Here is a 17,853-nt window from a genome sequence, read left to right on the forward strand (position 1 = left end):
AAATCAATGCCCTTTTAGATGTCATCTCTCTTTGGTTATGTATTGTGAATAAACATTTGAATATGTTAAAATTATTAAATGGAGATGAAAGTTGAAGTTAATTGATATTAATCAGAATGCCCAAAGAAAATATTAAAAAGACCCATCAAAACTCAAAAAATATTAACAAAAATATAAGCCAATGACTAGCTATAGCCATAAAAAAAAATAGCAACAAATACCTGTAATTTCAGGATTAGAGTGATGTATTAGGGTTAACACTATCTCTTAATTAAGAGCTGGTATTATCATCTACCTTACTCTCCATATTTTCTTTTGGAAAATGTTTGAAATGGTTTATTCCGATTCACCCAGCTTTTTCAAAAGAAAATAATGCACCATCCCGCATCACTTCTGAATCAATTTGTTTTGCAAACCAAATTATAGAAATCTCCAAAGATATTGAAGAAAGGAAACTACAGAGAGTTGGAGTAAATTTCCTTGTAACTGAAATCTTGGATTGACGCCCTACAACTATTACACAAAATAACTTTACCACTAATGCCTAAATGTTTCATATATGCTAATCAACCATCCCTTCATTTGGGCTACGATACTAGCAATTGTAGCCTACTGCACGAGGTGCATAAAATAAACTTGGATTCACGAACCCCTGCCGGTATGAATATTTTTTCATTTAAACTCTTTTATAATTTATAAAATTTTAAATTAATAATAGTAAAATTATATTTCAACCTTCCTAAATATAATAAAAATTTAATTTAATTTTTTAAAAATTCTAAATATATAAACTATTAAATTTATGAAATTACATTCTTTTTATTATTTTTATTATTGTAACCATATCTAATTTAATTTTTGACTCTAAAAGAATTTTCTAGATCGGCCTTAATAATGTCTTGGTCTAGTGTATAATATATAGAGTGGAGGAGGCAGTCCACATCCAGACTGGCAAATTAAAAAAAGGTATATATAAGATTCCATTAAAATAAACAAAGTAAAAAGCTTTACAATCATTAAACAAGCTTGGATTGAATTGTCATGTTTTGTTTTCATTATAATACAAATTAGACTTGTCTAACCTTTAAGCAACCGTCTTTTCTTTTTTATATGCATTTGGGAAATACTTCTTTTTAAGGCCCTCTATACCTTCTGAAGCAAAGACAGCTCTGCTGTTGATCAACAGGAATCATACCTCCACCTTTAGATGTGTCTATGGCTTCCAACATCGAAACTACCTCGTCCATTTCAGGTCGCTTGTCCGGGTTTGCATCCCAACATCGTTTCATTACGTTTGCAAGAGAACTAGGGCAACATCTTGGTATTTCCGGTCTCAAATTCTGCGGTTTTCATGTAAGGATAATTAGCAATTATGTAGGTAAAAGTATATAGTGGCCTCTCTACTAGTAGTTAAATTAGATTTTGTCCAATCTATTTAAAAATAGATAAATTAGTCCTCATGCATTAGATTAAAGAGTAAATTAATTTTTGTACTGTTAAAAACTAAGATGACTAGTGAAATAATTATATAGTGACACATGGCATGTTGTGTGTACCTCATGTTAACATATAGGGACTAGTTTTTAACAGTAAAAATAGATGAAAATTTTAATAGAATGACTAGCTTATTTTTTAATTGAATGTGAAAGAACTAATTTATCTATTTTTTTAGTAAACGGAACAAAATGTAATTTGAGTTTTAAGTACAGAAACTTCCAAGATGCTTTTACTCTATTATGTAAGATACAAGCATGACTCAATAATGCCGGAGGGAAAGAAAGGAAAACTGACATACTTGACGAACTACAGCCGAGGTCACTTCAGAGAAACTAAGGTCAGGATATGGCATGTCACAACAATATATCTCCCACAAACAGATCCCGAAACTGTACACATCGCATTTCCGGTTATAAGGATTGCCATTGAGAACCTGAAAAACCCTCCCATTCAATAACTCACAATCATTCACTTTCATTTTTCTTTTCATGTCTTGTATAAAAATGATAAAACTAAAACTAAAGTAACAATAACATCCATACCTCGGGAGCCATGTAACCAAGGGTTCCGGTCTCTCCGGTCATGTCATTAGGATTCGAAGCCTCAACACGTGCAACCCCGAAATCAGCAATTTTTACGGTACGTGTCTTGTCTAACAACATGTTCTCTGTCTTTACATCTCTATGAACAATCTTTTGTGAATGAAGGTAACTCAACCTACAAATAATGGAACCCCCTTTTTAAGTCTAAAGCTCGAGAAAATTATTGTGTATTGTATTTTATTCTATTTATTTAAAAAAATAAACAAATTAATCATTACACATTAAATCAAAAAGTAAAATAATTTTTCTGTTAAAAATTCAATCCATTCTTATTGTTAAAAACCAATCCCTTCATGTCAGAATAAGATACATGTAGCACACCACTTATAACTGTCAAGTTATTCCACCATCTAGACCAATTTTAACAATAGAATTAGATGAAAATTTTAACATAATGGATTAACTTGCTCTTTGATCTAACATATAGACACTAGTTTACTTACTTTTTTGAATAAAAAGACAAAATACAATTTGACTCCTAGTACAAGGGTTCATAAAACATTTTTTTAATAAAAATAATCTCATTATAGGTTCTGATCATATTAATCCCTCCCCAATCCATAAATATATAGGAGGATAATACGCTTCAACGTGCTAAAACTCACGTCCTCTTACATTAATAACAATGTCCATACCAATCAAATTAAAACTCAATTCACAATAAAACTTTTACCTAAGGCATACTACATGCTTGAGTAATAAAAACCAATAATACGATAAATAGAAGAACTAAAAATAGAAAATGGTATATATATATATATATGTGTGTTAAATTACCCTCTTGCAAGATCAAGGGCAAGTTGAACAACCACTTTGAAAGCTAATTTCCTTCTCCTGTTCTTTATCAGAAAACTTTTCAAAGCACCGCCGGGAAGGTATTCCACAACAACGCAACACACACTATTTGGCAGGCCTATTTGACCATTCTCTGTTTGTATTTGTAGCCCTGATGAACCCATTGTTGCCCCTATAAACTGGAAATCATAAACCAGAATATAATTTGTACCTATCAAATATCATTCTAAGGCCAAAGACTACTGATATAGGTATAAGTATCAAATTTATACATGAACTTTGATTGAATGTAACTATACACGTAAAATTTGAATGTGATTTATCTGAATATATAAAATTTTGATTTTTATTTAATTGTATCGTATTTAAAGAAATAAATACATATATTTATTTTCATATTTGATTAGTATAATTATTTGTGTATGCTATATATCAGCGTAAAATGATATTAGTTCGATAATATTATTACTGATTTGCAAAAATTGAATCAAATCAAATTTTATATATAACATTGCACCGTAGATCAAAGTTCATGTATAATTTGACATTTATCCCTGTCAATATCGTATGCAACCATATCTTAAGGTAAAAGTACCATGGCTGCTCTTGTATTAGGAGTCAAATTGCATTTTGCATCCTTTACTCAATAAATGGACACATTAATCCCTATACGTTAGAACAAAGAACAAATTAATTATTTCTGTTAAAATTTCATCTCTTTGTACTTGTAAAAATTGACGTGGCTAATAAAATAACCAGACAATGACACGAGGCATGCCACATATATCTCATGCTGACGTACAAAGATCTATTTTTAACAATAGAAATGGATGAACAATTTGCTCTTTGATCTAATATACAATGACTAATTTACCTATTTTTTAAGTAAATAGATTAAAATGCAATCCGAATACAGATTACTCCATAATATTTTTCGCCAAGATCTTAAGTAAAAAAGTCACCTTAGTAACATTGGGATGGTCAAGTTTATGCCAGACAGCAACTTCTTGTGAAAAAGCTGCCCTTAATGCGGCGATCTCGGCATCTGTCCTGTGACCTTCCTCACCCCAATCAAGCAGCTTTACTGAACATGAAAAAACCCATTGAATAAAACAAACAAGCTTGTGTATCAAAACCAATAGATCTTATGTTGGTTGGAATTACATACTTATCTCTGATGTCCATTTAACAGTTTAATTCTATTCTTTCATTGTTTACTGCTATCTATGATGTAATAACTAAAAGCTACGATCACATGAAAGTTAAATTAATGGTCACGGATTACATAAGACTACATTTGAAAATTAGTAATCACCATGGATGAGGATCTAAACGATTAAACCATAAAAATCATAGCAACATTGAAGCCAATGAACTAAGAAGGATCAAAGAAAAACAATGCTAAAGAAAAAGGGATTATTTTGCAATTTAGACATTTAAAAGAATAATCTGACCAGCAACATCGAGATCGTCGTAGATGCCACGATGAACCGTGCCAAAAGTACCACGAGCAATGACGGTTTTGATGATGAGTTTTGAAGGGTCGATCTCCCATTCTAGTCTTTCCCTTTTGGTGAAAGTTGTAGCCATGTTAGTGCTATTACCAGCAAGCTTGAGCTTCTCATCATTATTATCATCCTGATCACCACCATGATCATCACCATCACCATCACCATCACCACCACCGTCATCTTTCTTAGTGTTGTTTTCGCTGCTCCAAACCCTGTTAAGATGCTTCTCGAGCTGTTCATCTAAGCTTTTGAGATCAATTTGATCTGCTCTAACGAACCCATCACTGTTTTCCTTCATATTACTCATTGAGACAAAAACACAAACACGTAATGATCAGTGGGAAAAAAGGGAATGAAAGAGGGAGTTTTGGTTGATAAGTGATTGAAAAAAAAAACCAGAGACTTTGCTTTTTAGTTGAAGAAGAAGAAGAAGAAGAAGAAGAAGAAGAGAAACACAGAGTTTTGTTGAGTTTCTCTTACAAAACCAAAAGCAATGATCCATGTGGGCACATGGAATTGCCTCAACACAACGTGGCTAACTGACCCACTTTGGTCTCCTCTTCTTACTTACTCCTTCAATGTTTCAATTTCCTCCTTCACTGTTTTCTTTCTTTTTTTAATTCTTCAGTATTAATATATATTTTCTTTGGTTAAATTCTGTTTTAAGTATATGCAGTTTTTATACATTTGAGATTTTCGTCCTTCTATTTTTATTTTAAAATTTTCTACTTTTCATTTAAAAATGCATGTCTAACAGTTAATATCCTTAAAATTATTCTATTAAATATTCTATTTTTTTATAAAGTTAACAATAGAGTATTTTTTTAATTTTAATAAATTTAAATCTCATCTCAAGCTAGGAAATATGTATAGCATTATTATCTTCACGAATGGGTTTTAGAAGGAAAAAAACATTATACATCTCATTTATTTTTAATATCAATTAAAACCATGTTGCAATTTTTCAATTCTGTTTATGTATTCAAAACTATATATTAAAAAAAAACTACTTGTCTTTGTAACTTTGTATAAAAGTTGTTACGTTAGTCCTCACAATTGTTAAGGTATTTGTCGGTCCAAATTTATAGCCAAATTTTGTCCATTTTCATTATTTAGCTCCTTGTTATAAATAGCAAGAATGTCATTACATTAGTGCCACCGATATATTTATGTATTGATTTATCCACAATGATTCGCGTGGTCATTGGACTCGCATTATTTTTCAATTGTTTATCAACAAATTACAAAAGGACATATTTAGAAGTTAATTATTTACTTGATATGATGAATTAAATCTTAAATATAATTTTCTTTTCAATTGAGAGTTAAAATATGTTATAAATTTCTGTAAATTTTAAATATTTAATTTTAATATATTTTTTAAAAATTTGTTTTTCTATTTTCTAATTTAAAAATTCAGGTTCAAGCATTAATATTAATGAATTTTTTGTTAAATTTATCGGTGTTATATTTAAAAAAAACCCACTTAATTACCATGTAAATAAAAATGATGTAATTAACATGAAGTCAACAAAAAAAAGCTACCTTATTAATAGTTGGACTTAGATTTTTAAAATTTAAAAAGTAGAGGAATTAAATTATTAAAAAAATACAATAACTAAATTACAAAATTTTGAAAAATACAAAAACTTATGACATATTTCAAATTGGTATGTAATATTTGATAAATCTCTTGGTACAAAGCAAATGGTTAGATAATCACATCAATGATCAAATACATCAAACAATCTTTGATTTAAACTGTTAAATTCGCTGTACAAACATTACGAAGTATAAAAATTTAGAAAAGCTTAGAAAATTCATAAAAATATTATTTTATAAATTACAACAAAAAATTTAATAGTTAAATTAACTTAAATTCGCTTCAAAAGATTTTTAACTGATTTTTTATCTAATTTGGCCTATATTTTACTGGTTCAATCCTCGTTCAATTTTATGATACTTGTTGAACCATTTTTATCAATTCAATTCAATTAATTCAATCTGATTTAACAACGACAAAAATAACATAATTATTGGTTTTACTTGAATAAATAAAATGGGTAAACTACATTAGTAGTCACCCAAATATATTTTTCTTTTTAGTCACACAATTATGAAAAGTTACAAAATTGTCAACTAACTATAAGAAAATTTCTTTTTGGTCACCTATCTGTAAAAATTACAAAATGGTCACTCAATTATTTAATTTATATTTTTTTAGTCACTAGTTAGTTAACATAGAAATGGAAACACCCAAAAAAATTTAATTGAATGACCAAAATAGATAAAATTAAATTATTAAGTGATCGTTTTATAACTTTTTATAATTTATCAGTTCTCTAAATTTTATCCAAGAAACCTAAATCTAACATAAGTGGTCCAATTGAGTTTATAATAAATATGTGGTGTGTTTGAAGGTGTGAATTTTGTGGTTTAGCATAATGGACAATGACAATGATAGATGAACTTGCGAGCCCACCACGGATAGCTTTGAGGTGGCTAAATGCTAAAATATATATGCCAATTCAAGATTACTAGATGCCGATGTGCTATGTCCTTGCAATTATGTTTCCATCCACTTGTTTTTACTACTATTCTGAATATGACCATCCATCTTGTTCTATAATTGTTGTCCCTATGGTAACTGTCCTCATTTTTTTTTTTTTTACAATTTTTGACTTATCAGTATTCATAATAATATTAAATCTTTTTTTAATATGAATAGGGTAATCTAAATTTGTAAGTAAAAGTATTATAGAAGCCTCCGTACTAAGACTCATATTGCATGTTGTCATTTTTATTTAAAATTGAACAATTTAGTCTATGTACATCAAATCAAAGAGCAAATTGGTACTTCCTATTAAAAATTTATTCATTTATATTGTTAAAAATTGACGTAGCTAACAGAATAACCATATAGTGACACGTGACATGCCATGTGTACCTCATGTTGATGTATTAAGACTAGTTTTTAATAGTAGAAATTGATAAGAGTTTTTAATAGAATAATCAATTTACTATTTGATCTAATATATAAAAATTAATTTATTTACTTTTTAAGTAAAAGAGCAAAATACAATTTAATTTCTAATTTAGAGTCATCCATCAAATTTTTACCAAAACTTGTAGTGTTTGTATATGGTAAAGAAAAATTATAATTTTGGGGAGCTAAGGCGCCTTTTAACTACAATTTGCATCAACCATTGATGAATTAATGGCCGGATGATAATACGACATTTACCGGTGGGTATGGTGGAGTGTCTCTCATTTATAGCTGTCTATTGCTGGGTGAACCCCCCACTTGGTCGGCCCGGTTGAGTTTGGGCCGGATAAAATGTTCTCATTTTCACAAGTGGGTTTGACTCAATCGGGATTGAAATAAGATTATTTTTAAAATTTCTTTACTTAAGGTTAATATTTAGTACTCCGATAATTCATTTTTTTAAAATTCACAAGTAAAGCTAAATATTGTCGTATCTCATTTCTTTTATGTATATATATTTTAATATTTTATTATATTCTATTGGACAATTCAGATCATCATAATTTTACTTGTGAAATCTAAAAATTTATATTAAATATTTTTCTTTTATTTAAACTTAATTATAAATTATATAAATATTAATATAAAATTATATATTTTAATTTTTAAAATAGTAATATGAGTTTCTGGGTTGATCAAGCTAGGCACAACCTCAAGCCTTAACTTGAACCAATCTAATCTATAAACACTTCTACTCTAATTGTATTATTGGAAAACGATAGAAAATATATAGATTAATTAAAATAAAAATATTTTTATATATTTGAAAAGTATGGAAATATAAAATTTAAATTTATAAATATCATTCGAGTAATTAAGTATTTCAAGCTAATCACTAAGTAAGCATATAATAAAATTTTTATTTAAAAAAATCACAATTTACATTTATATTGCATGATATTTTATTTTAGAGATATTCATTGATGGGTGAAATTCAGGTTAGATTTATGTATGGTATTAACAATGTATACATACGCAACTCGATTTAGCTTGAAATAATTTTAAATTTTGCCTAAACTCATTTATGTAAATGATAACTCAAGTTTCTAAGTTTGTTTAGAAACACAAATATTGTTTTTAATTAATATTACGCACATTTAATATTTACATTATATTATAAAAATACATAAAAGGTAATTATAACCTATTTTATAATTAACAAAAAAACCCAAGTAATAAACATTAGAATCAACACTCATTTTCAAGTTTAATATAATGTTTAAATTATTTTGATTTAAAAAGAATTAAATGAAATTGGATGGATTTCAAAAAAAAAATCGAATCGAACTGAATCAATTTCACTAATTTAGATTTATTTGATTCATTAGCTTTTAATTTTAAAAAATAATTTTATAGTATATTAAATTTATTTCTATTAATTCAAATATGAACTTTTTTTTATGTTATGAAAAGTAAAAACTATTTGTAAATAAAAAATAAAAATTCAAATCAGTTTTGATAATGGTGTATTTTAACTTATGAATAATAATCAAACTAATATTTATTTGGATTTGATAAAATTAAACCAAAACCAGATTAAATGTAATGCTTGGAATTAATTCTTTTTATTTGATTGTTGTTTTTATTCTATCCTAGTTCATACCCTCAAAATATATTCAGCTAATTTTACTACGTAACTGAGCTGAGTTAGAGTTCGACTCAAAATTTAAAGCTTAATATTTGATTCGATTTTGACTGACCATCAATTTTTAATTTTAAACCCGCTCGATTAAACTCATGTATTAATTAATATACTCAAACTCAAACTCGAACTTGATTAAGCTATTCGTACTTGAGCTCTTTCTATATAATAAACGTAAAAATGTAATTCCATATTATAATATTAAATGAAAAGCTCAATTAGGTTAATTAGTCGTTCAAATAAAATATTTTGGTACTCAAAGCTGGCCCAACAAAGAGCTCAAGCAACTCAAGCTTGACTTGATAATTACTTAATTGTATTTTGAGTTTTTTTAAATTTAAATTTGAATAATTTGCAAGTACCAATGTCTCATTAATACTTCTAAACCTGAGCATCATGTAAAGGTATGATATCAAATTGGATCATCATGAATTTAATGGTAAAAATATTATGGAGGCCGTTATATTAAGAGTCGGATTGTATTTTATCCCTCAACTTAAAAATTAGGTAAATTAGTTATTATACATTAGATCAAAGAACAAACTAGTCTTTTTATTAAAAATTCATCTATTTCAACAATTAATTTTATTCTTATATACTAGAATGAGGTACACATGACGCACTGCATATAATTGCTTGGTCATTCTGGCAACAACGTCAGTTTTAACAATAGAAATGTAAGAAAATTTTAACATAAAGGATCAGTTTGCTTAGTGATCTAATTTACAAGGATTAATTTATCTAATTTTTTAGTAAAAGAAGCAAAATGTAATCTGAGTATAGGGCGTCTATGGTAGTTTTACCCAAATTTAATGGGTTCGGATATATCCGAATGACTCCTTGCTTTCATGCAATTATCTATAGCGATATTATCCATCCGATCCCTCTCTCCCTCCACGGTTAAAACCCAAAATTCTCGAAAAGAAAAAGAAAAAGAAAAGTCCACTGATACTATTACAGGACATAGATTCGTTGAGAATCGAAGATATCCTTTGTATCAACAATAGAAAGATGATAGTAAGCAACCATGTATGTGGTCTTGGGCAATCAATTTCAATGCCTCAGCTAAAACCCTTCTCTTATATCGATTTCTCAGCCAAGAAATCATCCAATTTCAGCTTTGTTTTGGGTTGGAATTGGAGTTTTACTGCTCAAAACAGGCCTTTTCTGAGGCACCAATCGAAGAACTCTTCTTGGCGTTGTTGCTGTAACACCACCAATAACAGCAACAATAATAACCCCAGCAACAGTCAGACCGTCAGTTCTTCTTCTGAATGGGATTGGAATCGATGGAGTCGTCATTTCTCTGAGATTGAACAAGCTGAGAGTTATACTTCTGTTCTCAAAGTAAGCCTTTTTGCTAAGTGTTCTTTATCTTGGTTTTTAATTTGTTAAATATTCGTAGTTATAGATAATTGAAGCTTACATCTTTACCTATCCATTTATCATGTTTCTATCTAGTCTTGATTTTGTTGTTTCTTGTTCAAATTGAGTCCCCTTGTTCGTTTTATCATATAAACTACTTCTAAATATTACAAAATGAAAAATTGGTAGCTTGTCCCAAAATTAATAGCTTGAAGGAAGATAGAACTACATGCAGCTTCTGCACTTTTCTCCATTTTCACCCAAGGAAGAAGAGGAAGAGGGGATTTGAAGCTTACTCTTTAGTGAAGGTGTATAAACATGAAAGGTTTTTACAGTGAATTTTTAGACTTTTGTGTTGCTGTTAGGTGTTATACCCCACTTAGTGTCAGCAGGATAAATTGAAATGAGACTCTCAGGTGGCATTAGATATAAAACATGTAGAATATATAGTGGAAGGGGAAGAGGAGAAGAGGGGGGAGGGGGGTAAATATTTGGTGTAAAACAAGGGGAAATAGGGAGTAAATATTCAGGAAACTGCTGGTTTTCCACCTGCATATTGTAAATTACTTTATTTGCTTCTTATTTGTGGTATTCATTACTCTCCGTCTTCTTTTTCAACTTTTCATTATTTTCATTACAAAGGCATGAAAAGAAATGCTTTTTAGCATTGAAATGCTACAAGTGGTAAACTTTTTGCTTATGAGTATAGTGCGTGAATTATTAGAATATACATTATCTAATTTGCCTTTAACTTTGGTTTGTTTGCACTTTCGGTTTGTACTTTACAATTAAATTGCATTTGGTACTTCATATATTTTTACATGTAACCATACATGTTACATTTATTGTTATATATATAAGAATCCTTCTCTTTTTTCCTGATTGAATGCTCCACCTTGTAGTTCCAACTTGAGGATGCAATTGATAAGGAAGACTTTGAAGAAGCTGCAAAGTTAAAGTTGGCTATTGCAGAGGTTTCTTCAAAAGACAGTGTAGCTGAAATCATGTCTCAGTTGAAGGTAAGAGATTGTAAGCCTCTCAAATAAACAGTTTGCTGTTATGCTTTGGCATTTACTGGAATCTGTTGTTTATCTGCAGAGTGCCATAGATGAAGAGCGGTACCATGATGCTTCACGGTTGTCTAGACTTACAGGAAGTGGACTGGTAATTTCTTTGGTTGCTACTTACTCTTGGGCTGTGTTCCTTATAGTGAATAAATGGCCTCCACTGAAAATAGTCAAGTAACACATCAGCACCATAGCTGCCTGGTTTTCTAGTATTTAGTAGCTCATGGTTTGGGTTCTACCATTGTTCTTTTTCCCAGCAATCTTCCTTTCTTGTCACTGGTGCACTGCTTTTATAAAGACAAACAATAGACTGTGAACCTAAAGCTCAGAGATATTTAGGTTCTTGAGAAAAATATTTTATGAATGAACATAATAGTAACTTGCTAGCATCGTATAACTGTTGGAAAGATGTTCCCCCTTTAATATTTAAAGCAATCACTGAAATGAAAATTTAACATTTGTAAGAGTGAATGACGGTAACGATAACTAGATGATGATATTTTAAATGAATAGCAGGGAATTATGAGTTTCTTTTTATCAAGGGGCCTTGCATAAGTATAAAATGTTCCAGTATTCCCACTTTTTGGTAATTTTTACCTCAAATGATAGGGAACTTAAAATTTGAAGCTTAGCTCCCTATAAATCTTTACTGGTAAGTTGTATGGATTTTAATATGCTTTTTTAAGCTATATGGTCAAATAGATTCCATAAGAACGCATTTCTTGAGATATGTTTTTTCCCCCTAATGGAGTCAATTCTTTGCATTGTCTGTTTGTTGCTACATTGGACTCAGCAGAGCTACATTGAACTGCTAACCAGATTTGAAAACCGGACCTTTAGAAGATCACTTTCTCTTTCTCTGTGGTGTTAATTTGATGTTATTTTATTTCTGTTGGGCAGGTGGGTTGGTGGGTAGGCTACTCCAAGGACTCTGACGATCCATTTGGCAGATTAGTACGCATAACACCTGGCGTAGGTAGATTTGTTGCTAGGAGTTACAGTCCAAGGTGAGAAAAATCCCTCCACAACTAAGGTTCTTTCTACTGTAAATTATTGATAATTATTTACTACTGATTGCTTGCAGACAGTTGGTCAGTGCGTCACCTGGAATTCCATTATTTGAGATTTTTGTGGTTAAAGAAGATGAAGAAACATATCTTATGCAGGTAAAGTAGTAATGTGCCTTAATTTATTATTATTTTTTGTTTGGGGTGGGGGGCATGAATTGATTCTAAATTATGACATCTTCAAAATTTGATGAATTCAGAGTATTTAATGATACCATGAGTCATGAGTGCAGTTAAATGCTGTGTATGGTTTGTTTGCTTTGTTTGGCTTTTTGCTGATTGATATGAGTTGAAATACTTTGGCACCATGCCTTAATGGCATCAACTAGTACGACCACGTTTGGAGAGATCTTGAGTCTTAGATATGTGGAACCTCTTCAAGAGAGATTTGGGTTAATCCACTTTGACTCTGGAATTCCATTAGGTTGGTTAAGCAGCTGCTAGGTTATCGATCATAGTTCATAACTTCCTTTCTGATCCAATCATAGTACAGAAGGGTCTACAGATTGATAAGATAAACAGAAAAATGAAGGCCTTGCTAGTTAGAATCAGTCTTTTTTTTGGGTAAAGTAGAGAATGAACAGAAAGAAAGAAAGAGAGCATGTTTTCCATGCCTAGGAAGATATTGGTACAACAGTGACTCAAGGACCTTTCAGTTATAGTTCATGGTTAGATATACTGTTCTTAAGTGTTTATCTAAGCACTTAATTGGGGCTTCCTTTGTGTGTTTTGCTTGTCATCTTTTTCACGAACACCATATCTGAATTGCTTTTGGATAAGTGCTTTGCTGCATGCTGCCTTCTCTGTTTCGCATCGTGAAACAGCTCTGGGTGTGTTTGTTCAGTAACTGAGCCTCGCTGCAGTACGATAAATTTTTTGGATTCTATAATTTGGTCCATGGAATCTTGAAATTCTGGATTAAATATTTTGGGTGGTAAATCTGCCTGAACATGGCTATTCTTAGACGTGTAATGTTATTCCTGTTATGTATCTATTTGCATGCATATAACTGTATCTATTTGCATGCCTGAACATGATATTTTCATTTTATATAACTGTAAGTTGGTTTCTGCATGCATATACACATGTTATGTATCTATTTGCATGTTAGTCTTCGACATCTCTTAACCAGTGTGTGATGTATATCTCCTGTAAAGTGATCTAAAGTCTTCTAATACAATCTGTTTCAGGTAGTTTATTTGCAGCGTGCTAAAGGAAGTTCTATGAATAGTACCAGCTCACCTTCCAGGCCTACAAAAACCCCATCCACTTCCGAAGTTGAGAATGCATCTGTTATAGATGTTCAAGGAAATGAAGCTAAAACAGAAAGAAGTGATGAGAAGGGAATAAATATTGAGGGAGCAACCGAGGAAGGGATAAAAAGTGTGATAAATTTTCTTAAAAATAAAATTCCTGGATTAAAAGTCAAAGTCATGAATGTTGATGTTTCTGAGGACATAATGGTTAATGATTCTGTGGAGCAACTGATACAGGAAGATGATGAAGAAACATCATCCACCGAGAATTCTGAAGATGAAGCTAATGATTTGGAAGAGATTCAGCCTGATGGAGTTGCTATGGGGGAGGGTGGCAATCCTGCAGATGACAGAAATGATTTGGATATGAAGCTTTTCATTGGTGGGCTTGTTCATAAAAATGAAGACGCTTCTACTAAGGATGAGTATATTCGTCTTCCAGCTGATATAAAGGACTTGGAGAGAGATTCTTTTCTGCTACATGTTCCCAAGAGGAATTTAGATAGTGATACCGGAGAAAGTAAAGCATCCAAGGTGAAAATAGCAGCCATTGCAGCTCAAGGTGTTTCTGAGCTTATGCCTCCAGATGTTGCCAAGGCATTTTGGAGTTCAGATAAGGCTTCTTCTAAGGTGAGATTTAATTCAATAATACATCAACATGTTCTCGTGTTACCAAAGTCTTTTTTTTGTTGGGTTAAGCATAAGATAACTGAAGCACTTCCAGATGTTTGATTCTAAGAACTCTTTCAACTTATAAAAACCGGACATCCTCTTCCTTTTGTGGGTTGGATGACAATAAATTATCTGTAGTTACCATGCTCCCTGTTGGGTGCAATTGAAGTGCCGAGTAGCTGCTTTATTACCAGGTTGTGCCATTTCAGAAATAGAAGGAAATGCGGATTTTGAGTTGTAATAGTGGATGCTGTGCATAGGTTGACGTTTTTTTATAACCGAGTTTGATAATTAGCTGACCAAATGTTAATGCTATTTTAGGTTTCTAGAGATGTGCGCGAAATTGTCAAACTTGCTGTTAGTCAGGCACAGAAGCGGAGCAGGTTATCTGAGTATACAAAATTCAACCGAATTAGCAGTGACAATGGCAATTTAGACCCATTTGAGGGTGAGTATTCTTATGATATCTTTTTATTTTCTCTCCACATACCAAGCATCATCTATTGATACCAGCTGATTGAAATGTAGGCCTCTATGTTGGTGCATTTGGTCCTTATGGAACTGAAATAGTTCAGCTAAGGCGTAAATATGGTCGCTGGAGTGATGCAGATGATGAATCTTCAGATGTTGAGTTCTTTGAATATGTTGAAGCTGTGAAGCTAACCGGAGATCTCAATGTTCCGGCTGGCCAGGTTTTTTTTCATTTTATTGTATCTTAGATAAATCTATTGATAGTTGTATTTCTAGCATGTGAGCAATCGGTATGCCTTTTACATCTTTAGGTTACTTTTCGTGCCAAAATTGGAAGGGAAAGCCGGCTCTCAAACCGTGGGTTGTATCCAGATGAGTTAGGAGTGGTAATTACTCTCTTTTGTCTCTATCTGTTTGTATGCTTCGATTACTATCTGAGGGGCATTACCAGTACTGCACATTACCCGTGATTTCATGACTGTGGAAATGAGCAGGTCCTATTAACCTGGAAGTCCCATTTAGTAATTTACAAATGTTGAAAACCGAGAAGATCAATAATTTACTAATGGGAACTTTAAAGCTGCATGAAATGAAATAAATAGATTGTCATCCTATGACCATGAAAACCTACTTACCAGAAAATTTTCGATTAATTCAATCCATCTATTGGACGTTTTCAGTAAACCATTAAGCATGCTCTAATGCTCATACAGACCAAGGCATGAACCTTGTTAGTGAATTCTTTCATTTTCTTCCCTAGGTTGCATTATGAGAAGCAATGCTATCTGATATATTGTGTTCAATATGAACAATGTATTGAATTTGGGGTAAGATTTGCCTGAAATATCTCTACTATCTCATTCATTTGACTTTATTTAGAACCTCGTATTGAGTACGTTAATTCATACTTTTGAGACTTCTAATTGATGGGAAAAACTCTAAAATATAGGTTGCATGTTACAAAGGTCAGGGAAGAATAGCAGAATTTGGTTTCCGTAACCCGCGATGGGTCGATGGTGAACTTCTCCAACTTAATGGCAAGGTAATAAAATATTCAGAACTTTATGCTAATAATATGATGTGACTTGCAACTTAAAATTATTTTGTTGAGTTTTCAAAACTATATGAACTGAAGGAAAATCCCTTGTGGATGGTCATATGCAGGGCATTGGACCCTATGTCAAAGGAGCTGATCTAGGTTTCCTTTACATTGTGCCCGAGCAAAGTTTCCTTGTGCTATTCAACCGTTTAATATTACCAGATTGAAATTAGTCTATTACTGATTTTGATCTCCCTTTGACACAACTAGAGATAAAGAAAGAACCTGACGATGAGGACCTATTTTGTGTACGATATTCGATGACAATGTGAGTCTTATATTAAGCCTTGTGTTTTATGCCTGTTCCTTTCTAACCATCGCCCCACACTTTTGATGTTGTATATCAATTTTGTTGATTGATCAAATAAAACTAATAAGGTAATATGTTATCTTCTTCCTAGGTCATTATATTCTTTGGAAACATTTTGTATGGTTCTCTATGCTTCCTTTTATTCTTATGAGCTTCATTAACACCTGAACATTGGCATGATAATCAGATCAGCAATGATAAAATGATGCATTGTCTGATTATTTTGTTAAGTATGCCAATTTGTAGTAGAAATGTTTGATTTGTTCATTGATTTAACGTATGAGGACTATTTTGTCCATTTTTTAAGTAGAGGATGCAAAACGTAATTTAACTATTAATTTAGGGGTCTTCATGGTATTTTTACTTGCAAGACGCATATTTCAATAAAATCACTCATAATTTATTCTTGCTAGCTCATGCATTTTTTTGGCTGCTTATCAACAAATCATTGATGCATGATGGGGGGGGGGGAGGGAGGTCCAAGTGTTTGCAGTCACTGCTCATCCGCATGCTTAAACCAAACAATTATCCATGCTAGGTGGATTACAAATGTATATATATTGTGATACCAAAAGTGCTTTCAGAAAAGCAGAAACTGATGGGGTTCTCTTTTTGTTGTGTGTTAACTAGTGAAAAGCATTGGATTATTTGAAAGTCTAATGATGTGAGAGATAAAATGAAAAAGAGGGGAAGGATGCTTTACTTGTCTCTTTTTAATTATTTTTCATTCTTTTTGGGTATATTCTTTATGAAAAACCTAGGGGAGGGGCTACTTGTGGAATACAGGTGTCTGATCAATTACATGTCAGTCCATTTTTTTTTCTTAAACCTAACCTGACATATACGTATGGTTAAAGCAGTGTTATTAGACAGTTGAACTTTCGCTGTACACAAGGTTATTATGCAATTAATTCTGAAAGGGATTTTGCATGTTTGTTTATTTATACATGGCAAATTCAGCTATTAGTCCTTATACTATGTGCAAGTAGTGGATTAAGTCCTTGCATTCTAATTTGATCATTTTAGTTTTTATACTTTTAAAATTTTAAATTTTCAATCCTAAGTTAAATGGTAGTCATTAAATTTTATTAATTTTAAAATATTATACGGCTAATATATTATCATTTGTGTAATATTATACCAATTTGTTAATGTATATTAACAGTTTATGTATAGTTCAAGTCTAATAGCATAAATCAACTTAATGAATTTAACTACTATTTTTTGGTTCAAGCTTGAAAATATTGACCAAATAAAAGTATATGTATTAAATTCACTAATTTATTATTAGTCCAAGGACTAATAAGAAAATTTGACCTTTTATTCAAGAGTGTAGGAGGGAATCTTTGTTAGGATGAATGGAGATGGTGCTTTGCCTTTTTATCACAAAGCATAAGCATAGCCCACTCCTAAAGAAACCCAAAAGATGAAAAAGAAAAGAAATAGCTTTACT

General features: G+C 31.2%; 2 protein-coding genes across 3 annotated transcripts; one reads left to right on the plus strand and one right to left on the minus strand.

Moving 5' to 3' along the window:
- Positions 1-956: 956 nt before the first annotated feature.
- Positions 957-4,987, minus strand: LOC105765717 (serine/threonine-protein kinase STY13). Its single transcript, XM_012584943.2, has 6 exons — positions 4,349-4,987; positions 3,857-3,978; positions 2,877-3,073; positions 2,040-2,214; positions 1,796-1,930; positions 957-1,340 (listed from the first exon to the last, which is right to left on the minus strand). The coding sequence occupies exons 1-6, from the start codon at positions 4,710-4,712 to the stop codon at positions 1,134-1,136; spliced, it is 1,200 nt and encodes a 399-aa protein (XP_012440397.1). The 5' UTR covers positions 4,713-4,987; the 3' UTR covers positions 957-1,133.
- Positions 4,988-9,953: 4,966 nt separating this feature from the next.
- On the plus strand, positions 9,954-16,495 carry LOC105765718 (protein EXECUTER 2, chloroplastic). Of its 2 annotated transcripts, XR_001124868.2 has the most exons (12): positions 9,954-10,440; positions 11,361-11,477; positions 11,557-11,622; positions 12,426-12,532; positions 12,610-12,691; positions 13,783-14,478; positions 14,842-14,968; positions 15,049-15,212; positions 15,303-15,377; positions 15,752-15,818; positions 15,941-16,033; positions 16,156-16,212. XR_001124868.2 is itself a non-coding variant. In XM_012584944.2 (11 exons), the coding sequence occupies exons 1-11, from the start codon at positions 10,105-10,107 to the stop codon at positions 16,255-16,257; spliced, it is 1,965 nt and encodes a 654-aa protein (XP_012440398.1). In that variant the 5' UTR covers positions 9,955-10,104; the 3' UTR covers positions 16,258-16,495. The 2 variants fall into 2 exon arrangements, 1 of the variants encoding a protein (XP_012440398.1); XM_012584944.2 differs by lacking the exon at positions 15,752-15,818 and having other exon boundaries at positions 9,955-10,440; positions 16,156-16,495.
- Positions 16,496-17,853: the final 1,358 nt, after the last annotated feature.

This window comes from Gossypium raimondii, chromosome 12, assembly GCF_025698545.1.
Source record: "Gossypium raimondii isolate GPD5lz chromosome 12, ASM2569854v1, whole genome shotgun sequence".
Taxonomy (NCBI): Eukaryota; Viridiplantae; Streptophyta; class Magnoliopsida; order Malvales; family Malvaceae; genus Gossypium; species Gossypium raimondii.

Bases quoted from the DNA above. Each gene is read 5' to 3' on its own strand.
- LOC105765717 (XM_012584943.2), bottom strand. From the start codon at position 4,712: ATGAGTAATATGAAGGAAAACAGTGATGGGTTCGTTAGAGCAGATCAA. The intron at 3,979-4,348 runs GTCAGATTATTC...TTTCATGTTCAG, and splicing joins CGACGATCTCGATGTTGCTG to TAAAGCTGCTTGATTGGGGT. The intron at 1,931-2,039 runs GTATGGATGTTA...AGGGTTTTTCAG, and splicing joins TTGGTTACATGGCTCCCGAG to GTTCTCAATGGCAATCCTTA.
- LOC105765718 (XM_012584944.2), top strand. From the start codon at position 10,105: ATGATAGTAAGCAACCATGTATGTGGTCTTGGGCAATCAATTTCAATG. The intron at 11,478-11,556 runs GTAAGAGATTGT...GTTTATCTGCAG, and splicing joins AAATCATGTCTCAGTTGAAG to AGTGCCATAGATGAAGAGCG. The intron at 12,533-12,609 runs GTGAGAAAAATC...GATTGCTTGCAG, and splicing joins GCTAGGAGTTACAGTCCAAG to ACAGTTGGTCAGTGCGTCAC.